At 39.3% G+C, this 25125-nt stretch overlaps 1 protein-coding gene across 7 annotated transcripts in view; it reads left to right on the forward strand.

Moving 5' to 3' along the window:
• The window catches only part of TMEM87A (transmembrane protein 87A), a 46844-nt gene extending 23644 nt beyond the window's left edge, over positions 1-23200 (forward strand). The window contains exons 9-20 of one of the 7 annotated variants that reach the window (XM_054716324.1): positions 436-619; positions 1877-1976; positions 4616-4709; positions 5483-5554; positions 8018-8126; positions 9079-9137; positions 11444-11547; positions 17161-17234; positions 17984-18042; positions 19476-19531; positions 20850-20880; positions 23058-23200. In XM_054716324.1, the coding sequence (XP_054572299.1) occupies positions 436-619; positions 1877-1976; positions 4616-4709; positions 5483-5554; positions 8018-8126; positions 9079-9137; positions 11444-11547; positions 17161-17234; positions 17984-18042; positions 19476-19531; positions 20850-20880; positions 23058-23099 (984 nt within the window). In that variant the 3' untranslated portion in view covers positions 23100-23200. The other 6 variants (XM_054716323.1, XM_054716321.1, XM_054716322.1 and 3 more) reach the window with 6 other exon arrangements.
• Positions 23201-25125: the final 1925 nt, after the last annotated feature.

The following is a 25125-nucleotide window of genomic DNA, read 5'->3' on the forward strand; positions in this document are numbered from 1 at the left end:
AAGGTACATGCCCTTGACCGGAATCGAACCTGGGACCCTTGAGTCCACAGGCCGACGCTCTATCCACTGAGCCAAACCGGTTTCGGCTCTTCCTTTCCGTTTTATAGTTTTCCCACTTGGTCGTGTTTCATTTCCTTGCCACATCTTTTTTTCTTCAGTGTTCTCTTTATTTATATAATTTTACATTATAAGCTGAAAAAGCTCAATTAATACAGATAAGCAGTCACTTGATGACAAGCCCTTAGGTAGTCTCCCTCTGCTCAAGAGGAGATAATTATTTTGTGTGTGTCAAAATCCAAAGAAATAAAATAATTATCTTTCAAGTAGAAGGTATGATATGCATATTTTTTTATATCTTGTTAAGAGTGTGTATTGATGCTAAATTGGCTCTTGGCCTTAATCCTCTTTTTTATCTCTTACCCACTTCTATAACAGTTTTTCATGGTGATGTGTATTGTGTATGTCCTGTTTGGTGTTCTGTGGCTGGCATGGTCTGCCTGCTACTGGAGAGATCTCCTGAGAATTCAGTTTTGGATTGGTGCTGTCATCTTCCTGGGAATGCTTGAGAAAGCTGTCTTCTATGCAGAATTTCAGAACATCCGATACAAAGGAGAATCTGGTATGTAACCAAAAAATGCCAATTTGTGAGTGAATAGCAGGTGAGACGTTACAGTTTTTCCTAAGGTTATCAGTCATTAAGTAGGTTTAACTTTTCAGTTATTTAATTATTATAATAACTTTGTGACTTTTGTTTTTAATCTTATAACTTGCAGGTTCAGTGATTTAGGAGTATTTTACTAAAATATATTCACAAAAGTAGTGACTTTTGGGAAAGACTGTTAACATCATTGAATCTCATTGCCATTGATTTTTAAGGCACCATTATTATATGCATCTAAGAAAGTAAATACTGTGAATTTAATTTTAAGATACCATTGATTATAAGAGACACTTTGATTTTAAAGATGTTAAAATGGGGATGGGGATACATCTGAGAATTGGTGAAATATAGTAGTACCAAGAAAATAAGAGGGTGCTTATAGTTTAGTAAGGTGAACAGATAATGACAAATTGTTTTGTACTGAAGTTTTTTATGATAGATTCAGTTCTCTCTCTTCAGATCATTTAATTATTGATAATTATTGTTACAAGTTACACTAATTAAATATTTCCCTGGTTTTTGAAAGGGCTTGAAAAATAGTAGATGTGAAAATGAATTGAAAATTGTATGTGTGGCCGAAACCGGTTTGGCTCAGTGGATAGAGTGTCGGTCTGCGGACTGAAAGGTCCCAGGTTCGATTCCGGTCAAGGGCATGTACATTGATTGCGGGCACATCCCCAGTAGGGGGTGTGCAGGAGGCAGCTGGTTGATGTTTCTCTCTCATCGATGTTTCTAGCTCTCTATCCCTCTCCCTTCCTCTCTGTAAAAAATCAATAAAACATATTTAAAAAAAAAAAAGAAAGAAAGAGACTCTATTGAGAACTTTATAAAAAAAAAAAAGAAAAGAAAATTGTATGTGTGTGTGGTACTTTTCTATGGGTAGTTATATTTCACAGTTTTTAAAAATGGAAAGAAGATTTCCTAGTTGCTATGAACTGTCCAAGTAGGGTAAAATATTCTGCTGAGGTTTTAGTGAAGTGAGGGGTGGGGAGGGAAGGTAAAATGAACACAGCCAGATTGCTATTCACACGAATAAGATTATATCAGTTTATATACTTGTAAAAATTGAAGAAGTTTTTTTTTTTTTTAATAGAACTAATACCAGTGCTTATTCTGAAGAGTGTTAGAGATCTACTAGTATATTCTGGTTCTGGAATTGCACCTTTTCTCAAACCTAGATTTACAGCACTTTTTCCCCTATCTTTTTTCTCATAGTTCAAGGTGCCTTGATCCTTGCAGAGCTGCTTTCAGCAGTTAAACGTTCACTGGCTCGAATCCTGGTCATTATAGTCAGTCTGGGATATGGCATAGTCAAGTAAGTATTCACTTCCTGTATGGAAGAGCAAATTGAAACACCGATTACATTGAAACAGTATTGTAGCTTCTCAGTGTAGTAGTCCTGTAACAGTTGGTAAAAAAAAAAAAAAGTTCTGAAATAAGAAAAGGTATCTGAAATTTTGTAGATTTGTAAAAGTTGGAAAAATGTTAGTTTCATCTCACAGCTGAGAGTTCAAGGAGCATCTCCATATAGGAAAGCCTGCAATTGTAGCAAAGGACATTGAAACACCAAAGTTTTAGAGTAAACTGATAGTGACTTGACTCTTCCTAAATATTTTGCAAATCAGATTTTTTATGGGAAGAGCATTCTTGCTGTAACAGTCTGGAAACAATTTGTTGAAAAAATGTGTTTATTAAGTGCCTTAGCATTGTTCTAGACCCTGGGGATACAGCAAATAAACAGAAGACTTGGAGCTTACATTGGGGGAAAACGGATAAAATCAGTGAGTAAATATCTAGTATGTCAGTGATAAGTGCTAGGGAGCAGATAAAGCAGGCAGAAGGTATAGAGAGACTGCTAGGCAGGAGGTAGGGCTTGCAAGTGTTAAATAGGGTGGTCAAGGAAGGCTTCACTTACTGACATTTAAGCAAAGACCTCAAGTTGGTGAAGGAACTGTATGTATCTCCAGAGGAAGAGGTGCTAAAATGCGGTCAGATTCTGTATATATTTTGAAGGTAGAGCCAGTGGACTTTGCTGACAGGTCAAATGTGTGATGTGAAAGAGAGAGTGATCAAGGATGATATCAACTATTTTGGTGTGAACAAATGGAAGGATGCAATTGACATGTACTGAGTTCAGGAAGATCTTAGGTGGGTTAAGTTTTTATTTTATTTTTTAAAAATATTTTTATTAATTTTTTATAGAGAGGGAGAGAGAGTTAGAAACATCGATGAGAGAGAAACATTGATCCGCTGCCTCCTGCACACCTCCCACTGGGGATGTGCCTGCAACCCAGCTACATGCCCCTGACCGGAATCGAACCTGGGACCCTCCAGTCCGCAGGCCAATGCTCTATCCACTGAGCCAAACCGGTCAGGCAGGTGGGTTAAGTTTAGAGTGGGGGCAAGATTAGGAGTTCAGAGTTTAGTTAGATATACAAATGAGGGAAGTAGTGGGGAGATATATAAATTTGCAAGTCATCAGGATGTAGATGTTATTTAGCCATGAGATGAGATGGGATGTGATCACCAAGGGTATAAGTGTATTTAGAGGAGAGGTTAAAGGATTGAGTCCTTGAACATTTTCTATTATTTAGAAGTCAGTGAGACAAAGTAGAATTAGAGTAGAGGAAATTGAGGAGGATGACCAAAGCTGTGGGAGGCAAGCCTAAAGACTTTCAAGGAAAGAGTGAATAATTTTGTCAAAGAGGATTGAGACTTGACCATTGGATTTAACTACATGCAGGACATAGTGATCTTAGCAAGAATAGTTTTGGTCAAGTGGTAGGACTTAGCGTGAGCTTGGTTGGAGTAAGTTCAAGCGAGAATAGAACAGGAATTGGAGTTAGCCAGGTATAGACAGTTATCTCAAGGAGTTTTGTTTTAAGTGGGTTAAAGAAATGGGAGATTTTCACTTTTAAAACTCATTCATATAAATGAGACTGAGGAATGGGGGAGTTACATTTTTAAACTTACTTAACAAATATTTCAATGCCACCTATATGCCAAAACGTATCCTAGGTTTTTAAGATACAGCAGTGTGGAGAAAAATCACAGCCCATATAGAGCTTTTCTAGTATGTAATGCACTAATCAATAACCCAGGGATCTTGTAGATTACAGATTCTGATTCAGTAGCATTTTGAATATCAAGGATCCTCCTTCAAGCAGAAGCTGCTTAAAAGATTTTTTGTATTTTGTTGGATTTTGAGCTCTATAATGTACTATTTACCTAATGAGCTTCAATAGGGTATTTGATTATGCTAAGAAGTTGTTTAAATTTTTCTGTTTGAAAATATTATGATTTATTTTCTTTAAAAAATTATCTGTTTAAAAACAACAAAACGTAGACAAATAAAAGATAGGATCTCTAGGATTTGTTTCAAGATGAGAGGATGAGAAGTGGATGGGTTGTGCATGGGACAGGATTGGCTGTAGGTTGGTGGATATTAGGACTGGATAATGGGTATATGGGGTTTATTATACTATTGAATATGTTTCAGAATTCTCTACAATAAATTTATATTTTTAAAAATGCTGCAGTGCCCTGGCCAATGTGGCTCTTGGGCATCATCCCATGCACCACAGGGTGCTGATTCAGTTCCTGGTCAGGGGACATGACTGGGTTTCCGGCTTGGTCCAGCGTAGGAGGCAGGTACGGAGTGGGTGGGGTTGGGGGGGAGAGAATAATTGATGATTTACTCTCCCTTTCCCTTCCTCTCTAAAATTCAGTAGGGGAAAAAATTTTTAAATGTAGAATAAAGGGGATCTGATCTAAAATTCTAGTATTCAGTATCTTGTTTTAAGAGCATAAGTTCTGAGTTTTTCTCTCTCATGTGACTTTACAGAGTATGTCTGGCTTATCTCAACTAAGTTGTTGTCCTATATTAATCAACATGAGTTTGTCTCGGGGTTTGTCACATTTGTACTCAACTTTATCTCTCTGCTTTCTCTTTAGGCCTCGCCTTGGAGTCACTCTTCACAAGGTTGTGGTAGCAGGAGCCCTTTATCTCTTGTTCTCTGGCATGGAAGGAGTCCTCAGAGTTACTGGGGTCAGTACTGCTTAATCTGAGTTTTTGTGGTCAGTTCAGACATAACTTTTTGTTTTGAGATGGTGAATTGGGAATATCTGTGGGCTTCTTTACTATTTTCTCTAAGTCACCTTTGGGCTCTGATTTTTAAAATGTAATTCACTTATATCACTTTTTCTTTTTAATCTCTATTAGAGCTTTAAATTCAATGTGTGACCAGAATGAATGCTTTCCCACCCATCCCCAAATTATTACTTCTTTAGTTCTTCCGGACAGTGGTTCCATTCTTTTGTATAAGTGGCCAAACCTTGTAATCATGCACTTGCTGGTAATCTAATTTTTGTTTTAAAGTGACAGTGCTTTTTGCTTAACCAGCACCTGAGTTTCAAAGGCTTTCTTAAAATGTAACTAAGTTTCACATAATTCTGAGAATTACATAATTATGCCCTTTTAGGGGAGGAAACCAAAGCACTGAGATAGATATAATCGATAAAGAAATTTATGTTAGAGCTGGTTAATGTGAAGAAGGGGGCCTCCCTAGGTCATTGCTTTCACTTCCTTATTTAAAAATCACGCTATAAACTCCACATTTCCCTCAAGTAAACTGGGCTCAGTTAGTTTTGCTATAAATTGCTTCTTCTTCTTCTTTTTTTTTTTTAAATTGCTTCTTAAATAAAACACTTTTGAATGCAAATTAGATGTTCAGATCACACTGTCCTCTGTATGTAATTTTCTTGGACTTTTAGCAACTTTAACCCTCTGTCAATTGCGTTTTCTTTCTTCTGCTGCTGTAGTATTTTGCTCATATCTTGGCTTTGATAGTAAACCTGGCCCTGTCAACAATTGATGCCTGTATTATTTTATGGATATCCTTTTAATAATACCCTGGTAATTGGGTAATTAGGGTTATATAAATAGCATCACACACACACACACACACACACACACACACACACACACACACACACACACAAAAGCAAGCAGCAGCATAGTTTGGGGGACAAATCCTTGTATTAATATCTTATTTTGAGGTGAGCTCTTTTTTATAAAATTACATTATATTACAATTCAGGAAATCAATAATTCTTAGTATGTTAACGATGTAATACTTTTAAATATGAGAAGGCCCTTTCAAGACTTGTAGCCAACATAAAAATGATAGGAAATGATAAGATGGATGGAGACTTATATCACCATAATGTTTTTGGTGTGGTCATTTAAAGTGGATTTTAGCATGCTAGGAGCTCGTTGGAGGTTAGCAGCATGTTTTATTGTATTGAGATTGTAATTGACAGTTTTCATGAAATACAGGTTTATATTCTGCATGATGGTTGTCAGAGGGACAACCGAGTGTTATTCCTGTTTCTTTTCTTTCAGCTCAGATGCAAAACCATTCCATGTGATGATATAAATGCCGAATTGTGTGCTGGTCTCTTCTCTGTGCATCTCTAGACTCTCTTTTTACCACCTCTCTTTCTTTGTCTGCAGGCCCAGACTGATCTTGCTTCCTTGGCCTTTATCCCCTTGGCTTTCCTAGACACTGCCCTGTGCTGGTGGATATCCTTCTCATTGGCTTGTTGGATGGTGGTCCATTTTCTCCCCTTGAATATGGGTTTCCATTGATCTTTCTGCAAAGGGTTTTTACCAGTTTTGTTGATTACTTCTTAATCTGGGGATTAGGATATTTCTGTTTAAAAATCTGAGAGCTCAGGTAAGCAGTTTTGTGTGTGTGTTTTTAATTTTGAAAAGTGCTGATAACTGTGGGCGGAGCATAAAGATAAAAGCTCTGGTTTTTGTTTTTATTTTTAAATGAGCATTTTTACCTCGATTTTGGACTTGTTTGTGCATTCCAATTAGTGTTACAATCACTGACTACTCTGCTTCTGCTCTTTCTTTCAGCCTCTAGGAATTATTAAATGCTTTGAAAATGATGAAAAGATTTTAATTCTTAAAATATGATTTTAGGAACTACATAAGATGGTTTGACTCTCTTAAAATTCTATGTAGGTTTAGCAGATTACAACCCTTATAGGGTTAGTGTTTTGTACCTTTATTCAAAAGTTAACTTGGCATTGTCTGAAGACTTCCACTGTAAAATAAATGTTGATTCATTTACAGGCAGAGTTAACCAGTAGATAACAAGCATATTTATATTTGAATAATCTTTTTCTCCTGCTGCTTAAAATTAGACACTTGTTTATTAGGGACATGATCTGTTAAAGGAAGGATTAAAGTTTTTGGACTTTTATCTTTTTGGGGTTTTAAAAATTTGTTTTGGTTATGGAATTCAGTCCTATGTGTAATTGTGCAATATTATTGTCTTGCTAGACTGTGACTGTTATAAAAAACTAAATGTAAACCAAATCATAATTTTGTGAATTTGAGTGGATTGTCATATATCAAAAATGTTTGAAATTGAAATGTCTTGGGTTTAAATAGCCAAATCTTTTCTAGGTCAGTATCTTTCAGGTGTGCTTTGTAAACCTCTCTGAATATTAGGAAGAATGGAGAGAGGCATGGAGAGAGGGACTGGACCATGCAATAATGTAATCCAATGGATAGGGAGCAGCTAAGTCTCTGTCACAGGGCAGACTAAGGTCCAACTCATGTATTTTAATATCTGCTGATTCTCAGAGTTGGACATGAGAGCAGATATCATCTTTGGTAGTCATCACTTCCCCTCCTGTCTTTCTGTGGCAACTTCTACTTGGGAATAATGCTCTGAAAATAGAAAATTGCTGATTTTAGAGCCTTTCTGCCTGGGATTTTCAGCCAATTGTAATGTATGGTCCTATTAATTCAGAATTGAACAGGCAGATGATGGCACAGGGGACTGACTATAGAACTCTGAGAGGTCATTGGCATGACTGTATTCATGACCCGGAACTGGATTAGCTATGATGTAGAAAACAGAGCTACCTACCTTAAAGGAAGAGAGATTTTACTCATTTTCATTTCATTTGTCTGTTGTCTGTTTCCTTGTCTGATACTCACTTTCATTTCATTTTCTTCCATTTGTCTTCCTTTTTCATCTTTGTTTCTCTAAAAAGCTTCTTCTGGTCTTTCTCTCTTTTTCATATTTTTTCTTTTTTGCATTTTTATTTTATCCTGATTCTGTATTCTCTTCAGTATCTCATTAAAAATGAAGACTTTCTTAGTCATCATGGTCAGGCTTGGGGTGTTTGTGACATTGAGAATAAGAGAGCTGTAAGGCCTCTGGGATATCTAGAGCTCTATCAGTATGACCCCAGATTCTCAAAGAAACTTGAGGATTAATTTACTAGCTTATTGGGGTTTTTTGAATGTTGATTTCCTTGACCTGCAAACACATATTTATTAGCCTGACTCAAACAATGAAGCTATTAAAACTTCGGAGGAACATTGTAAAACTCTCGCTGTACCGACATTTCACCAACACCCTTATCATGGCGGTGGCAGGTAAGTGGGGCTTCTTCCTGCTGTTTCAATGCCATCCTTTTAAAATAGATATTCTTAACCTGAGAGGCCACAGGTGGGCTCCCTAAAATTACCTAGAAGGTTTTGTACATTTCACTTGGGGGAAGGGTCTTTGTCTTTGAGCTTTTTTGTCAAGTTCTCAATGGGATCTGTGGTTCAAAAAAGATTGAGAACCACTTATTTTAAGTATAATAGCTAAAAATCAATTATATATAATTTCAGTTCTTGTATATCTCTCTCCTGTCTCAGTTCTTTTTCAGAGGCATTTTTTTTTTTTTTCTTGAGGCAAGTTAGCTTGAGTGCCAGCCATATAGCTTCTAGATTCCTTTTAGAAAACCTTAATACTGGCTTATTTGGCTTTATTAAATACCTATGTGGTTTATTGCTATTATTTGGCTTTTACATGTGTCATAAGCATCCATAAAATATAGACATTAGGTAGACCAAAGCCAAAGTAGGCTAATTTAATTTGCCTGCCTTTTGCCCCTTGTACCAGGAATGGGAGGTCTGGCCTATGATTGGAACCAACAACTCTGCCTTGTAGTAATTTTATCAACCTTTTCCCCCTCCTGACCAGCCCAAGAAAAGCTAGCATTATTATACTAAGGATGAAGGAAGGGAAAAAACTATATTGTTGGTAATGCTGGGAAATGCCATGTTTTCAATACCTTCTTTTCCAATTTATGAGGATTACTGAAGTAACCAGATGGTAAAATTAGTCTTTTAGTACAGAAAGTGTTGACAGGAGTGTGGGCCTTGCTTATAGTAGTTGTGAAGGAAATTTGCATTGAATAAATTTGTTAAAATCACTTGATAAAAAATGATTGTGATATTTTGGGTGTTAGGGATGTGTGGGATTTCACTTAACCAGAAAACGTAATTGGGGATGTAAACCAGTATTCATATTCTGACTAGATTTTTCATTTCCTGTTAGCATCTATTGTGTTTATCATCTGGACAACCATGAAGTTCAGGATAGTGACTTGTCAATCGGTGAGTTATAAACACATGCATTTATGAATAGGGTACTGTTTTATATGCAGACTAGAGGCCTGGTGCACGAAATTCGTGCACGGAGGGGGGTTGTCCCTCAGCCCAGCCTGTACCCTCTCCAATCTGGGACCCCTCAAGGGATGTCCGACTGCCTGTTTAGGCCCGATCCCCGGGATCGAGCCTAAACGGGCAGTTGGACATCCCTCTCACAATCCAGGACTGCTGGCTCCCAACTGCTTGCCTGCCTGCCTTCCTGATTGCCCCTAACCGCTTCTTCCTGCCAGCCTGATCACCCCCTAACCACTCTGCTGCCAGCCTGTTTGCCCCCAACTTCCCTCCTCTGCTGGCCTGGTCACCCCTAACTGCCCTCTCCTGCAGGGTTGATCACCTCCATCTGCCCTCCCTTGCAGGCTTGGGCCCTCTCAACTGCCCTCCCTTGCAAGCCAGGTGCCTCCCAACTGCCCTCTCCTGCTGGCCATCTTGTGGTGGCCATCCTGTGTCCACATGGGGGCAGGATCTTTGACCACTTGGGGGCAGCTATATTGTGTGTTGCAGTGATGATCAATCTGCATAGTACTCTTTTATTAGATAGGATAGAGGCCTAGTACAGGGGTGGGGGCCAGCTGGTTTGCCCTGAAGGGTGTCCCTGATCAGGGTGGGGTACCCTTGGGGCATGGGGCAGCCTGAGCGAGGGGCCTGTGGTGGTTTGCAGGCTGGCCATGCCCCCTGGCAACCCAAGCGGAGGCCTTGGTATCTGGAATTTATTTTCCTTCTACAATTGAAACTTGTAGCCTGGAGCAGAACCAAGCCTGGGGCTCCCTCTGAGGCCCGCAGCCATTTGTGTTGGGGTTATAATTGAAACTTTGTTGCCTTAAGCGGGTGGGCCTGGCCAGGGTATGTGGAAAGCTTTGCTTCCCCTGTTGCCGGTGGCAACCCTGGCCTGCTCTCTCAAGCTCCATTCTGCCGCCATTTGTTTGAATTTGTTTACCTTCTATAATTGAAACTTTGTAGCTTGAGTGGAGGCTTAGGCCTGCAACGGCTGGCAGAAAGCTTGGCTTCCTCTGTTACCTAGGAAACCTTGCTCTCTGTGGCTGTAGCCATCTTGGTTGGGTTAATTTGCATACTCGCTCTGATTGGATGGTGGGTGTGGCTTGTGGGTGTGTCGGAGGTATGGTCAATTTGCATATTTGTCTATTATTAGATAGGATAGCCATGTTGATGACAATGGTAAGGTTCACACCTTACAAGAAATGAGGGCTAGGACTCTACCCTGAGTGTTAGAATGCTTCCTTCCTCCTAAGTATTCTACATTATGATGGCTCTTGGTATGATAGGATTTTTTTGTTTTGTTTTAGGGGTGGGGGATCTAATTATCCCAATGGTGGGGAAAAAATTTATAAATGATAAATCACAGTCTGTCATAACCCAATCTTGTCTTAACTAAAAATTCTCAAGAAATTCAGAATCCTAAACATTAAGTATATATGAATAATGCTGATCTGAATAGAAGTCATGCTCCTAAGATCTGAGCACAAAGATTGTGGCCAATTTCTTTGGAGGTGCAAAGGCTCCATTTTGGTAAAAATAAATTTATTAATATGAAAATTATAAAAAGTAACAATCTAATGTTACTTTTTCTTACCTTGTATAAAAACCTGTCCCCAAAGATTCTCAGAGCTCTAATGAAGCACTCACAAGTGCTCTACAATTGGTGCCTTTTTATTCTTCGTATTTTTAAAAATGTTTTTATTGATTTTTAGAGAGAGTAAGGGAGATGAATAGATAGAAACATCGATGAGAAACATCATCGATTGGCTGCCTCCTGCACGCCCCCCACTGGGGATCAAGTCTGCACCCTGGTGTGTGCCTTGACCAGGAATTGAACCGGTGACCTGGTTCCTGGGTCAACACTCAACTGCCGAGCCATACCAGCAGGGCTCGTTGGTGTCTTTTTAAAAGAAATGCACTGATTGATTTTAGAGAGAGAGGAACATCAATTTGTTGTTCCACTTATTTATTTGTGCCTTTATTGGTTGATTCTTGTATGTGCTTGACTGGGGATTGAACCTGCAATCTTAGCTAGCTAGTTGGTGCCTTTTCTCTAACAATAGTAAGTACTACAAAGGAAGAAACTATGTTTCTTCTCTTTTGTATTCCAGTCACTTAGCACAGTGCCTAGCACATAGCAGGCTCTTAGTAAATATAAGTTGAATTAATAAATAAGTGATCCTTGTTCTGTGCCATAGGGTTTCTGAACAAAGAAATAAGATAATGTAATACATATTATACTTTTTCCTCTTTGGTAGGATTGGCGGGAGCTATGGGTGGACGATGCCATCTGGCGGTTGCTGTTCTCCATGATCCTCTTTGTCATCATGGTTCTCTGGCGACCATCTGCAAACAACCAGAGGTTCTTGGACACTTCCTATTTACGCAGCTAGACGGTGTTATCAAATAAGGGTGGTGCAGTGGGTGTCGGGTCATAATGGAAGGAGGAGGAGCACTCACTGGGTCTGAAATCAGGAGAATTAAGTTCCTGTCTCAGCTCTTCTATTAAGTTGCATTGTGATTTTTGGCATGCTGCCTCTTTTCACCAATCTGAGCTTTAATTTCCTCTTTGTATCATGTGGGGGAATTGAACCAATTGATCTGAGGTCCCTTTCAGTTCTGACAACTGATATTAGACCTATTTGAATGGGAAAATAAGGAAGGTAGGTAGATTTGACACTGGTAATGAGAGTTGTACCTGTCTAATGTCCAGAAGGAAAGAACAGTTTCTATAGTCAGTTGCCTAGCCCACTTGGTAACAATAGAGGCAAATCTCAATTATTTAGGAATTATCTTAATTTTGTGACTATCTATGCCTTTGTTTCCCTTCTTTTTTTTCTCCCTTTTGTGCGTGTAGACAGTTAAAAGTGTAGATTACACAACCATACCACCAAAAAAGGAAAAGGATTGAGATGCTATAACTAACCAGCTAATTTTGTAATTAGACATAACAGTAAAATATTCAGAAAGAAAATAAATGACATTCTTTTACCCCATGAAAATAGTCTTGTCTTTTCACACTGTACTCTTAATATTTGTGTTCCTTGAAAAAAGTTGAAAAAGAATGGTGTGAAAGAAAATAAAGATCTAAACTCATTCAGAAAGAGCCTAGACATCCTGGTGACCATCTTTAACATTGATCTATTGCTCTGTTCACATGCTAGCTATATCTATGGATGGGGTAGGCAAAAGTAGGTTTATAGTTGTAAAAAAAAGTTTATTTTTATTTATTTTTTGTTGACTTTAGAGAGAGAGAAACATTGATGTGAGAAACATCGATTGGTTGTCTCCTGTACACCGACCTGGGGTCAAACCCACGACCTAGAGATGTGCCCTGAGTAGGAATCGAGCCCATGACCTTTTGGTGCAAGAGACATCACTCTAACCGAGTCATACTGGCCAGGGCACAGTTTATTCTTGTATTATTATTTATTAACTAGAGGCCCGGTACACAAATTCGTGCATGGGTGGGGTCTGGCTGGCCTGCCCAATGGGGGCCCATTGGACCAGGCTGGCAGGATGGAGGGGCCGCAGGCAGATGGGTGGCTGGCCCCGCACCCAGGGTGTGGGGGCCGATATGGGCCTGGATCAGGCTGGTTGGCTGCCATAGTGCGTGTCATAGCTACTGGTCATTCTGGACGCTGGGCATAAACTAGGGGCCCAGTGCATGAAATTTGTGCACTGGGGGGGGGGGTGTCTCCTTAGCCCAGCCTGCCCCCTCTCACATGCTGGGAGCCCTCAGGGGATGTCCTACTGACGGCTTACGGGGAGTGGGCCTAAGCCGCAGTCTGGCCTCCCTTTGTGGGAGACACCCGGGCTGATCAGGGAAAGGCACCAGCCCCATCACCCCACTGCTGCAGCCACTGCCAGTCACCAGAGCCACCAAGGTGTTTTCATCAACACGGACTCCAGTCCCTTCACCAAGAAAAAATGACAACTTTCTTTAGGCATTTTCAAGATGTGTCTTTCATAGGATATGACATTTCTTTCTTTCTTTTTTTATCCTCCCCTGAGCATTGATTTTTAGAGAATGTGGAACAGAAAGGGAAAGACAGAGAGAAAGATCAAAGTGAGAGGGACACTTTGATTGGTTGCTTCCTGCATGAGCCCTGACCTGGGCCCCAGCCAGGGAGGAGCCTGCAACTTAGGTACATGCCCTTGATCAGAATCTAACCCGGATCCTGTGGTTGGCAAACCTAGGCATTATCCACTGAGCCAAACCGCGTAGGGCAGGTTATGACATTTCTTAGCCCTCCAGCAGCAGACCTTTGTTTTTCTCTCCAGGAGTGTGGTGGAAAAGCCCTAGATCACCTTTTTGGATTCTTATACCCAAGTTACTAAGAATATTACCAGTGGCATATAGGGAGCTTAGCCAATGAGGGGTCAGAAAAGGTGTTTCCTCTGTAGTTCACACCTATCTCCTCCGATCTCTGGCTCCACCCCTGCCAAGGCCTAAAGCTTCGGGCCCTGGGCAAGGGACCCCCAGCTCGCTCCAATCGCCTGGCTCCACCCCTCGGCCAAGGCCGCAAGCCTCTGGCCAGGCTTGGGCCCTGGGCAGGGGACCCCAGCTGGCTCCGATTGCCCGGCTCCGCCCCCGGCCAAGGCCGAAAGCCTCTGGCCAACGCTCGGGCCCTGGGCAGGGACCCCCAGCTCACTCTGATCGCCTGGCTCTGACCCCAGCCAAGGCCAGCAAGGGCAGGCGGAAAGCTTGGCTTCCTCCATTGCCGGGGAAACCCAAGCCTCCCTCTGGTGGCCACAGCCATCTTGGTTGGGTTTATTTGCATATTTGCTCCTGATTGGCTGGTGGGTGTAGCAGAGGTACAGTCAATTTGCATATTACTCTTTTATTAGATAGGATAGATATTATAACTATAAACCTACTTTTGCCCACCCCCTCAGTCTCTAAAAGATTTTTTGCTTTACCTCTCCTCTTCCTTTCTCTCTTATCTTTTTAAAAATATTGTGCCTACTGCCTATAACTCCAATTTTACCAGCCTAATGTGATGTGTCCTTCCACATTTTACTCGTTTAAATATGGGCTCTTCTTTTACTCAATAGTGGAAATGCCTTTCCAAGACAACTGCTTTAAATTAAACTTAACTATTTTCATGGATGGCACAATTTTACATGGTATAGATGTAGTAAGTACAGTTAATTAACTCATTTCTGTATTGATGGGCATTTGGACTATTTCCATTTGGGGTGATTCAGGGTCCCAAGACCACCCATATGTTTAGAAGGACTTAAGGGACTCAACATTTTCTTGTACTTAGAGCAGAGGGTTTTTTTTTTTAACAGCAAAATGATGTGATGTGATCAGTAAGGGAAAAAGACACAGGTGGAGTCTAGAAAAATCCATATTTTCTTTCCTTCCTCTGAGGAAGTACATCAAGTGTGCTCTTTTCCTCAGCAACAGAAAGTGCAATAGCTGTGTTTCTGTTCAGGGGAGCCCATTAGAGACTCAGCACTCTGGTTTTTATTGGGGGCTTGACACATAAGCACCCTCTACTTAATATGTACCAAAATTCCAGGTGCCTAGAAGATAAGCAGAGCTTATTATAGATTGAATTGTAGAGGTAATCTAGGCACAGTGATCACCCTTACCCAGTTAGGAAACAGGGCCAGGGCCAGGTTCCCAGACACCTGCCATGGGGTATCGATGTAAGCAGGCCTCTCTAAGGGCCTGCTATGTTACCTCTTACGCATAGGGGTCATTAAAAATAGGAATAAGGTACAGTGATGTTTTAAATACCCTTGTACATCAATTCTTATACACTTTAGTATTCCTTTGCCTAATTTTTTCTCCATCACATTTATAACTATTAACTGTACCCAGAGTTTGTTGGTTAACTTTAAACTTTTTTATGTGTTCTTGGTTATAGAAAAACTTGAAAATGGGGAGTCACATTTGTCAGTTTTTCCCCTCTGGGATTGTATATTTTGTGTCTTATGTAAGACATCCTCTCCTAGCTTGAGGTGAACTCATTGTTACTTTATAATTTTTTACAAATTTCATCATCTTTTTTTTTTTTTAATATATTCCATTTAAATAAAATATATTTTTTTAAAAAAGAATTGTTTGAGCCCTAACCGGTTTGGCTCAGTGGATAGAGTGTCAGCCTGTGGACTGAGGGGTCCCAGGTTCGATTCCGGACGGGGGCATGTACCTTGGTTGCGGGCACATATTCAATGGGGGGTGTGCAGGAGGCAGCTGATTGATGTTTCTCTCTCATCCATGTTTCTAACTATCTCTCTCCCTTCCTCTGTAAAAAAATCAGTAAAATATATTTAAAAAAAAAGAAGTTTGATTAAGGGTTTTCTGTTCTCTTCAGTTGCTCTGATCCTGCATCAGTAGCACACTTAAGTAGTATCTGGAAGGCCTAAACCATGCTCCCTCTAATCTCTCTTTTTTTAAAAAAAATATATTGATTTTTTTACAGGGAGGAAGGGAGAGGGATAGAGAGTTAGAAACATCGTGAGAGAGAAACATCGATCAGCTGCCTCCTGCACACTCCCTACTGGGGATGTGCCCGCAACCAAGGTACATGCCCTTGACCCCAATCGAACCTGGGACCCTTGAGTCTGCAGGCCAACGCTCTATTCACTGAGCCAAACTGGCTAGGACAAATCTCTCCTTTTTTTAAAATGTCTTTTGCTATTGGATCTTTTGCTCCTCAATAAAAATTTACCTTGATTGTTTAATTCTAGGAAAACCTTATTGGATTTTTATTGGAATTTGGTTTAATTAATGGATTAATTAGGGAAATCCTTTTAATAATTCCATCTTTCATTATGGTATATGTCCTTTTTTTTTCTTTCAATGCTTGAGTTACGTTTTATAATTTTAATTAAATGTTTTGGAAGTTTTTATGACTCTTAGGATACATACTTTAAAAATAATACATGACTTTCCCAAATATGTCGGAAGCTTTTGGGCTTTTGTATATTTATCATATCCATACACCCTCCTACATTACCTTGTTAGTGCTGATAATTTTTAGGTTTTCTCAGTAGATTGGTTATTAGCTAAACTAATGACAATGTTCTTCTTTTCCAAATAATCTTGCTTCATTTCTGATTTTTGTGTTGGCTAGGCTATTGAATTGAGGCAGTGAGAGTGGCCCTTCTCATCTTATCACTTTTAAATAAGTGCTTCTCAGGTCATCATTAACTTTGATATCTACTGTGAAATTTTGTTAGTTAACCTTTAACATGTTACAGGTGTTCCCTATTATTCCTAGTTTATAGTTTTCTCTTTTAATCACAGAAGGGAGATTTAATGACAAGGTAAATGAAAGTAACAGGCAACAGTAAGTACAGAGCAAGTTCAAAGATAAAGCACTCTAGGAATGACCTGTCTGCTGAGTCTCTTGGAAGTTGTGTAGGAAATATATCTGAGATGTACCTGACTAGGCCTTCATCTTCTCACTTCCACACTTGGAAACAGATTTTAAGTTACTTGAAACACACAAGATTAGAACTTCCATCTCGACTACCTAATTGAAGGCTGAGATTTTAAATTACATGAGAATTTACTTACCTCTAATGATACATGTGCTTGTAAATGAACATTTATTAAATGCTTGCTGTGTGTCAGATATTACTTAAAGTACTTTTTAAAGTGACTTATTTACTTTTCAAAGAACACCTCTGAGTAATGTTCTGTTATCCCCATTTACAGGTGGGAAAACGGGAGGTGCACAGGGAGAATAAAGAATAAGCAACTTGCTAAAGTCATGGGTAGCATGTAGCTGAGCCTGCATTTATAAATACGGTACTGTCCTGCTTCTCTCTTGCTAACGAGAGGCAATCGAGAGGTTTCTAAAGGGGAAGAATTATTTTATTATTCAGCAAACTGATTTTATGAATGACTGTAATTGGGAGCTTCAACAGTCAGTCCTGTAAAATCCAGATAGTGGAGCAACTTTTGTCGTTTTCTCATTTTTTCCCTTATGTTCTACCTTTGTTCTCTCAGGTTTGCCTTTTCACCTTTGTCTGAGGAAGAGGAAGAGGATGAACAAAAGGAACCTATGCTCAAAGAAAGCTTTGGTAGTGATAAAATTTACCTCTTATTTGTGCCTTAAATATTCTTTTCTGGTTTTTAGAAATAGAGTAAAGTAAGTACAGTTGACCCTGAACAACATGGGGGTTAGAGGTGCTGATTCCCCATGCAATTGAAAATTCATGTATAACTTTTGATTCCCAAAAATTTTACTACTAATAGCCTACTGTTGACTAGAAGGAGGCCTTACTGATAACATAAAGTCATTTAACACATATTTTATATGTTATATGTATTATATGCTATATTCTTACAATAAAGTAAGCTAGAGAAAATTTTTTATGATTTTATTATTAAAATCATAAAAAAATACATTTACTGTGTTTATTGTAAAAATTTCACATATAAGTGAACCCACACAGTTCAAACATGCTTGTTCAAGGGTCAACTGTATAACATTTTGAGTATCAAAATCTAGATACTTTGATGTAATTACATTATTATTTTATAGCTGTGTCGGGGTGAAGTTAGGGAGAAGCAAAAATAAGGGCATGAATCTTAAGATGAAGCTATGGTAAACTCTGTAAATAATTGGATATTAAGTGTTCAGTTTACTTACCAGAGATGAGCTGGAAATCTGGCTTTGAATTTCCCAGCATAAATGTAAAGATAGAGAAGCATCTGTTGTATAATTCAATGTCAGTAAACTTAAAATAAAGGTCTGAATCTGTTTTTGTGATACTTGCTCATATATTGACATAATTAGCCAATCTCCTTTTTTTTCCTTCTCTAGAAGGGATGAAAATGAGAAGTACCAAACAAGAACCAAATGGAAATAGTAAAGTAAACAAAGCAGTAAGTGTGACTTCTTTTGTTCCCTTTGCCCTGCCCTCCAGCCTGTGGTGGAGCTCAGCAGAATGTGCAGGCCTTAATGACTTAATTCACCTGTGCTGTACTTAAGCTTGCTTTATAAATCTTTTAATGTCTGTTACATTTACTTTTTTTTTTAAATCCTCCTCTGAGGATATTTATTTCATTTCTTTTTAGAGAGAGAGGAAGGGAGGAAGAGAGGGGGAGAGAGAAAGAGAAACAAACATCGATATGAGAGAGACACATGGACTGGTTGCCTCCCACACACACTGGGGAGTGTACCGCAACCCAGGTACATGCCCTTGACCGGGAATTGAACCAGTGACCTTTCATTGCGTGGGCTGATGCTTTGACCTCTGAGCCATACCATTCAGGGCAACATTTACATTGTTAAAAACAGAGACAGCAAGTGATTCTATGTAGGATAGAATCTTAAACTAGGTGGTTTGCTACTATGTCCTGAAAAGGTACCAGACCAGTCTCATGGTTTTGTTTAATGGTTTTTATCAGTGAAGTCATAGCCTCATTAATAACCTAAAGTTTTTTCTGTAGTAAACTTCAGAGTTTTTAGTCAGCATTTTGTGTGTGTGTGTGTGTGTGTGTGTGTGTGTGTGTGTGTGTGTGTGTGTTTTGTTAATCCTCACCCAAGGATATTTTTCTTTTTTCTTTTTTTTAATATATTTTATTGATTTTCTACAGAGAGGAGGAGAGAGGAACAGAGAGCTAGAAACATCGATGAGAGAGAAACATCGATCAGCTGCCTCCTGCACACCCCGCAATGGGGCTGTGCCCGCAACCAAGGTACATGCCCTTGACCGGAATCGAACCTAGGACCCTTCAGTCTGCAGGCCGACGCTCTATCCACTGAGCCAAACCGGTTTCGGCCCAAGGATATTTTTCCATTGATTTTTAGGGGGAGTGGAAGGGAGGGGGAGAGACAGAGAGAAACATGGATGTGAGAGAGACATACCGATTGGTTGCCTCGCACACAACCAGGGCTGGGGATCGAGCCTGCAAATGGAGGTATGTGCCCTTGGCCAGAATCGAACCCAGGACCCTTCAGTCTGCTGGCTGACACTCTATTCACTGAGCCAAACTGGCTAGAATAGATTTTCATTTTTTAGAACTGCATTTACTCTACATTAAGGACTTTATCTCAGTTTTAAGAAGCAAAGCTTACATGAAATGAAAGCTAGGTATTAGATCCTTGAGCAGAAACCTTTTAAGGATATAGAACATCATTTTACATTTTGGTGATGTAGTTTTTAAGTTATTTTATTTTACTGTTAGCAATTCCATTTGTTATGTGAATATACTACTTCAGAGTGACAAAAGATTAAATTTAAAGATTTTGAGATCTTGCTCAAGATGTATTATTTTATGCATTTTAGTAACAACTGGTACTTGTATGTTCCCAGCAGGAAGATGATTTGAAGTGGGTCGAAGAAAATGTCCCTTCTTCTGTGACAGATGTGTAAGTTTTTGAATCATTACTATAAGAATCCTATTTCACAGTTAGTATTGAGGGCCAGAGTATACTAATGAAAATGTTTATAGTTAACTTTTCAAAAGAATAATTAAAAAGATGTTTAAAAATAAAGATTAGGAATGATATACAAACAAAAGTAATTGAGATTATTCGGTCAGATGATATTTTTGCTTAGAAAGATTTCAGTATAGATCTTTCCAAAATCAGTGGGATAATCCTTTTTTTCTTTTTTTACTTTTTCGTAAAAATTACCGTTTACATTCAGTATTATTTTGTACTAGTTTCAGGTGTACAGCACAGTGGTTAGACAATCATATACTTCACAAAGTGCTTCTCCCGATATTTCTAGTACCCACCCGGCACTGTACATAGTTATGACAATATTATTGACTATATTCCCTATGCTGTACTTTATACTGTGACTATTTTATAACTACTAATTTGTACTTCTTTTTTAATATATTTTATTGATTTTTTTAAAGAGAGGAAGGGAGAGAGATAGAGAGTTAGAAACATTGATGAGAGAGAAACATCGATCAGCTGCCTCCTGCACACCCCCTAATGGGGATGTGCCCGCAACCAAGGTACATACCTTTGACCGGAATCGAACCTGGGACCTTTCAATCTGCAGGCCGACGCTCTATCCACTGAGCCAAACCGGTTTTGGCCAATTTGTACTTCTTAATCTCTTCATCTTTTTCACCCATTCCCTCAACCTCCTTCCCTCTGGCAACCATCAGTCTGTCTCTGTATCTATGAATCTGTTTCAATTTTGTTTTTTCATTTATTTTTGAGTTCTTTTTCATTGCTATAATTTTGTTTGTTTGTTTACTTATTTATTTTTAAAATATATTTTTATTGATTTCAGAGAGGAAGGGAGAGGGAGAGAGAGATAGAAACATCAATGATGAAAGAGAATCATTGATCAGCTGCCTTCTGCACACTCCACACTGGGGATTGAGCCTGCAACCCGGGCATGTGCCCTGACCGGGAATCGAACTGTGACCTGGTTCATAGGTCAGTGCTCAAGCACTGAGCCACACTGGCTGGGTATAGCTATAATTTTATTAAACATTGGTTCTATTACAATACAGAACGTGTTTTTGTTTTTTAATACAATTTTAGTAATTTTGATTCTTGTTTTTTATTTGTCCTCCCCCAAATAGCCATTAATAAGATACAAATATTATGTACTTAACAACAACAAAAAAAGCTTTATATTGCATTTATTATTCCATTGTCCTTTTTGAACCACATTTGGCTTTATTGTTACATTATTCTATTTGGTGTTTTCTCTCTGCAGAGCACTTCCAGCCCTTCTTGATTCAGACGAGGTTAGTAATCAAATCATGTGCATAAAATATGGGTCTAGTGACTTAATAGGGAGTCATAAGTTCTTTGTTCAGGGAGATTTTATTTGACTCAGTAAGAGTATGATTGAAAAGGATGAGAACAGAAATACTAACATTAGAACTCAAATATTCAGGAGGGTTTACTTTCTGTATATGTCCTCCTTTTCCAAAGTTTTGTGGTTAGACTTGAGAATGTCTTTAATTTGGGTAGCAAATAACCATACTGTCCCACTTTCTACTTCCTTTGTCTTTAAGAAATTCAGATTTAACCCTTAACTTAATCTTGGAAAAAATAATAAAAGGATTGAGAAAGGACTATCATAGACAAAAGCAAAATATAAATTATTTTAAGTTACCTGTTATTCATTATTGTCTATTCAACTATCTCCTTCATATATTAAGGATTATAATTAGTATCTCTGATGTTTACGTTAACTTTTAAAAATATATTTTCATTAATTTCAGAAAGGAAGGGAGAGGGGAGAGAGATAGAAACATCAATGATAAGAGAAAATCATTGATCGGCTGCCTCCTGCACGCTCCCTACAGGGGATGGAGCCTGCACCCTGGGCATGTGCACTGACTGGGAGTCGAACCATGACCTCCTGGTTAATAATAGGTCTATGTTCAACTACTGAGCCACATCAGCTGGGCTTATGTTGATTTTTAATCTTAATATGCTTCCATACAATTCATCTGGAAGGCTTCACAGTAATTGCCTGAGTTAATGGGAACTAGTTCTGGACATGTTCTGAATATTGGGTTAGAGTCTTTTGGTTTCAGGAAGCCTTTTGAGCACACCAAAAAATTATGGTGAAGAACAAATAAAATGACCATCTTAACAGTTCTCAAATGCAAAGTGTTAACTATGTGTGCATTCTTGGGCAACAGATCTCTAGAACTTTTCATCAATGTAATTTTAGTGAATATAATCTATACTTAAAATATGGTAATAATACAAATTGGTCAGGACGCCGTCACATAATGACTGATCAGGAGGGTGGGGCAGCGAGCTACGAGTGGCAGAGAGCTACAGGAGGGCGGGGCAGCAAGCTACTAGTGGTGGAGAGCTACACGAGCGTCGGTGGGCCGGCGGTGCGCGGGGTGGCCAGCTGAGGCAAGTGGCAGTGAGCGACTCTCGCACGGATTCGTGCGCAGGGCTACTAGTTTCTTTACAAGGTTACTAGAGGCCCAGAGCATGAAAATTCATGTACTGGAGGCGGGGAGTCCCTCAGCCCGGCCTGCCCCCTCTCACAGTCCGGGAGCCCTCAGCGGCGGGAGGTGACTCCTCATCACACCTCTGCTGCTGCCACTGCTGGCAGCGCAAGCCTCAGCTGGCCCTGGTTACCTGAGCCTCGGGTGACCCTGGTTGGCTAGGCACCCACCATAGGTGGCCCTGGGCGGCTGGGCAGCTGCCATCCGAGACTTGCCTACGCCTCAGGCTGGGGCGCTGAGGGGACTAGAGGACTCTGGAGGCAGGTGCCTGGAGCGGCCGGACTTGCCTGGGGGTGGGCCCGGCCATGCCGTGTACCTGCCACCCCAGCGGGGCTGAGGGGACTGGGTACCGCTGTCTTTCCACCATCTTTGAGGGTGTGACAGTCAATTAGCCTGTTCCCTCCTTATTGGCTATGGGCGCCACCATCTTTGTTGAGGGCGTGACAGTTAATTAGCATATTCCCTCTTTATTAGATAGGATACCGTAGTTTGTTTATACAGTTCTATATTTTTGGACACTTAATTCTTTCTAGTATTTTATTATAATTCTGAGTTGCATTAGAAATTCTTGTGACTAAATTTTTGCCCACATCCCTGACTATTTCTAAATCAGAGGAGGTACACATTTTTATTAAAGTTTAATCTTAAGTAAATAGTTGTTTTAACATCTTAATTGACTCTAAAACATGCAGTTCCTTTTGATTTGTGGTTTTATGCACAGAGGCCTAGAGCTTTTGACTTGGTTAATCTTGTGTGGGGTCTGGACATGTCTACCTTTCAAAATCTTCATAAATGATTAGGAATCCTCTCTCCTAAGTATTTAATGAACATAAACAAGTACTTGCAGGAAATGCCTGTGTGCCTCATCTATATGGAAGATATTTGGAATGTAGGCCATTTAACATTAATGTATTTTGAACAAACCTTTTTATTTTTTTCTCTAGGAACGAATGATCACACACTTTGAAAGATCCAAAATGGAGTAAAGGGTGGGAAGATGTGCAGTTGAAGATGCTAGCACCTGGGAAGAGATCATCTATCAATCCTCTGCACTGCTCCATGGATTAAAGGAGCAATGACATCCTGATCTGTTCCTTGATCTTTGTGCATTGGAGGTGGCGAGAGGTGTCAGAACTAGAACATCTTATTGAATGATGTTCATAGGATGAAAAAATTCTACAAGTTTCTTATTTACAACATTGATGCCCCATTCCCTCCCACACCCTCACATGGATGTTGATGCAACTTATGTGTGTTCTTCCTGAACCTTCTATGATGTTTAAATTGTTTAATCTGTCAAACTAAAAAGTTCAACATCTTTTAAAAAATGTGACATCACCACCATAACATGTAATCTCCAGGAGCAACTGCCTGCAATTTTTATTTATTTAGGGAGTTACATAGGTGATGGGGAAATTGTTAACTATCTTTCCATTTCCTGGGAAGCGAAGGTTACATCTTGCAGAGGTAGTTTTGAGGAAAAAAAGTCCTATGACTTGAGCCATGGTTCTACCAATAATTAAAAGATAGAAAAAAAAAAAAAAGAGAGCGAGGGAGAGAAAGAAACTGTTACAGTGTAATTCAGATCATTTTAAAAAGCAAAATCAAGTGCAATTTTGTTTACAAATGGTATATATTAAAGATTTTTCTATTTCAGATGTACTTTAGAGAAAAATATTAGCTTAACTCTTTTGACATCTGCTATTGTGACACATCCCATTGCTGGCAATGTGGTGCACACTCCAGAACTTTTAACTACTGTTTTGTAAGCCTCAAGGCAACATTGCAGACTCCAGACATTGCTTTGTTTGCCTTCATTCACTGGGTGTTGCACTAGATGTAGCGAGGCACTCCATCTAAGTGCTTGTGAATGAGCACCCTGTTAAAAACTCTTAATTCTTCAAAAGCAGGAGCTAATACAAAGGAAACAGTTCCTTCTGGTTTAAGTTTTGCTGCATGAAGTAGTATGGAGACCCTGGACTGCTGCTCATTCTTTAGGGTAAACGGTTCTTGTATCTGGTGTTGGTTTAGAGACTGTTTATAAGAGACATCACAAGGTGATGGGATTCATTTGAAGCACTCTATTTCTGTTTTAATGGTTTTGTCTACTTTTGCCTTCCAAGAGTTTTGTTCTACATAGAAAGTTCATGCCGTTTTTTAATATAAAAAATTTTAACAAAATTAATGTGTTTTCTGTCTTTTATTTTTTACTTTATCTAAAATGCTTTTCTCCCCCAAACTCTCATAGGATTTTCCTTCCATGGTTTTTATTCTGTATCGTCTTCTTACTTGTTGAAACCAATAAGCACATGACCACAATCTTCACTAACTAATACTAGAGTGAAAGTGTTTACATTTATGTAACATTTATCTACAGCTCTTTGTGGTGTGTTTTTTAAAAAATATATTTTTATTGATTTCAGAGAGGAAGGGAGAGGGGAGAGAGAGAGAAACATCAGTGATGAGAATCATTGATCAGCTGTCTCCTGCATGCCCCCCTACTGGGGATTGAACCCATAACCCCAGCATGTGCCCTTGACCAGAATTAAACCCGGGACCCTTCCGTCCACAGGCCGACACTCTATCCACTGAGCCAAATTGGCTAGGGCTGTGTTTTGTTTTTGTTTTTGTTTTGAAATCACTAAGGCAGTATCTCTAAGAACCATATGAGGAATCGACTATATTCTTAGATTAACGCATTACAAAGGGCTGGTATAATTGTCATATGCTTCTGTTCTTCCATACTAAAACTTAGCAAGTGAATAATAGGATAGTTGGTCAAATATTTTTTGAGGCTGGTTATGAGACATCACAAGGTGATGGGATTCATTTGAAGCACTCTTATTTCTGTTTTAATGGTTTTGTCTACTTTTGCCTTCCAAGAGTTTTGTTCTACATAGAAAGTTTATGCTTGACTTGAGACCAGGAAAAAAACCCCCACAAAACTATCGTGTTAAGCAGAAGTTTATAGATGTAGCCTGGGACCTGATAATTCTTTTTCTATGGCTGCTT

Source organism: Eptesicus fuscus, chromosome 5 (assembly GCF_027574615.1).
Source record: "Eptesicus fuscus isolate TK198812 chromosome 5, DD_ASM_mEF_20220401, whole genome shotgun sequence".
Taxonomy (NCBI): Eukaryota; Metazoa; Chordata; class Mammalia; order Chiroptera; family Vespertilionidae; genus Eptesicus; species Eptesicus fuscus.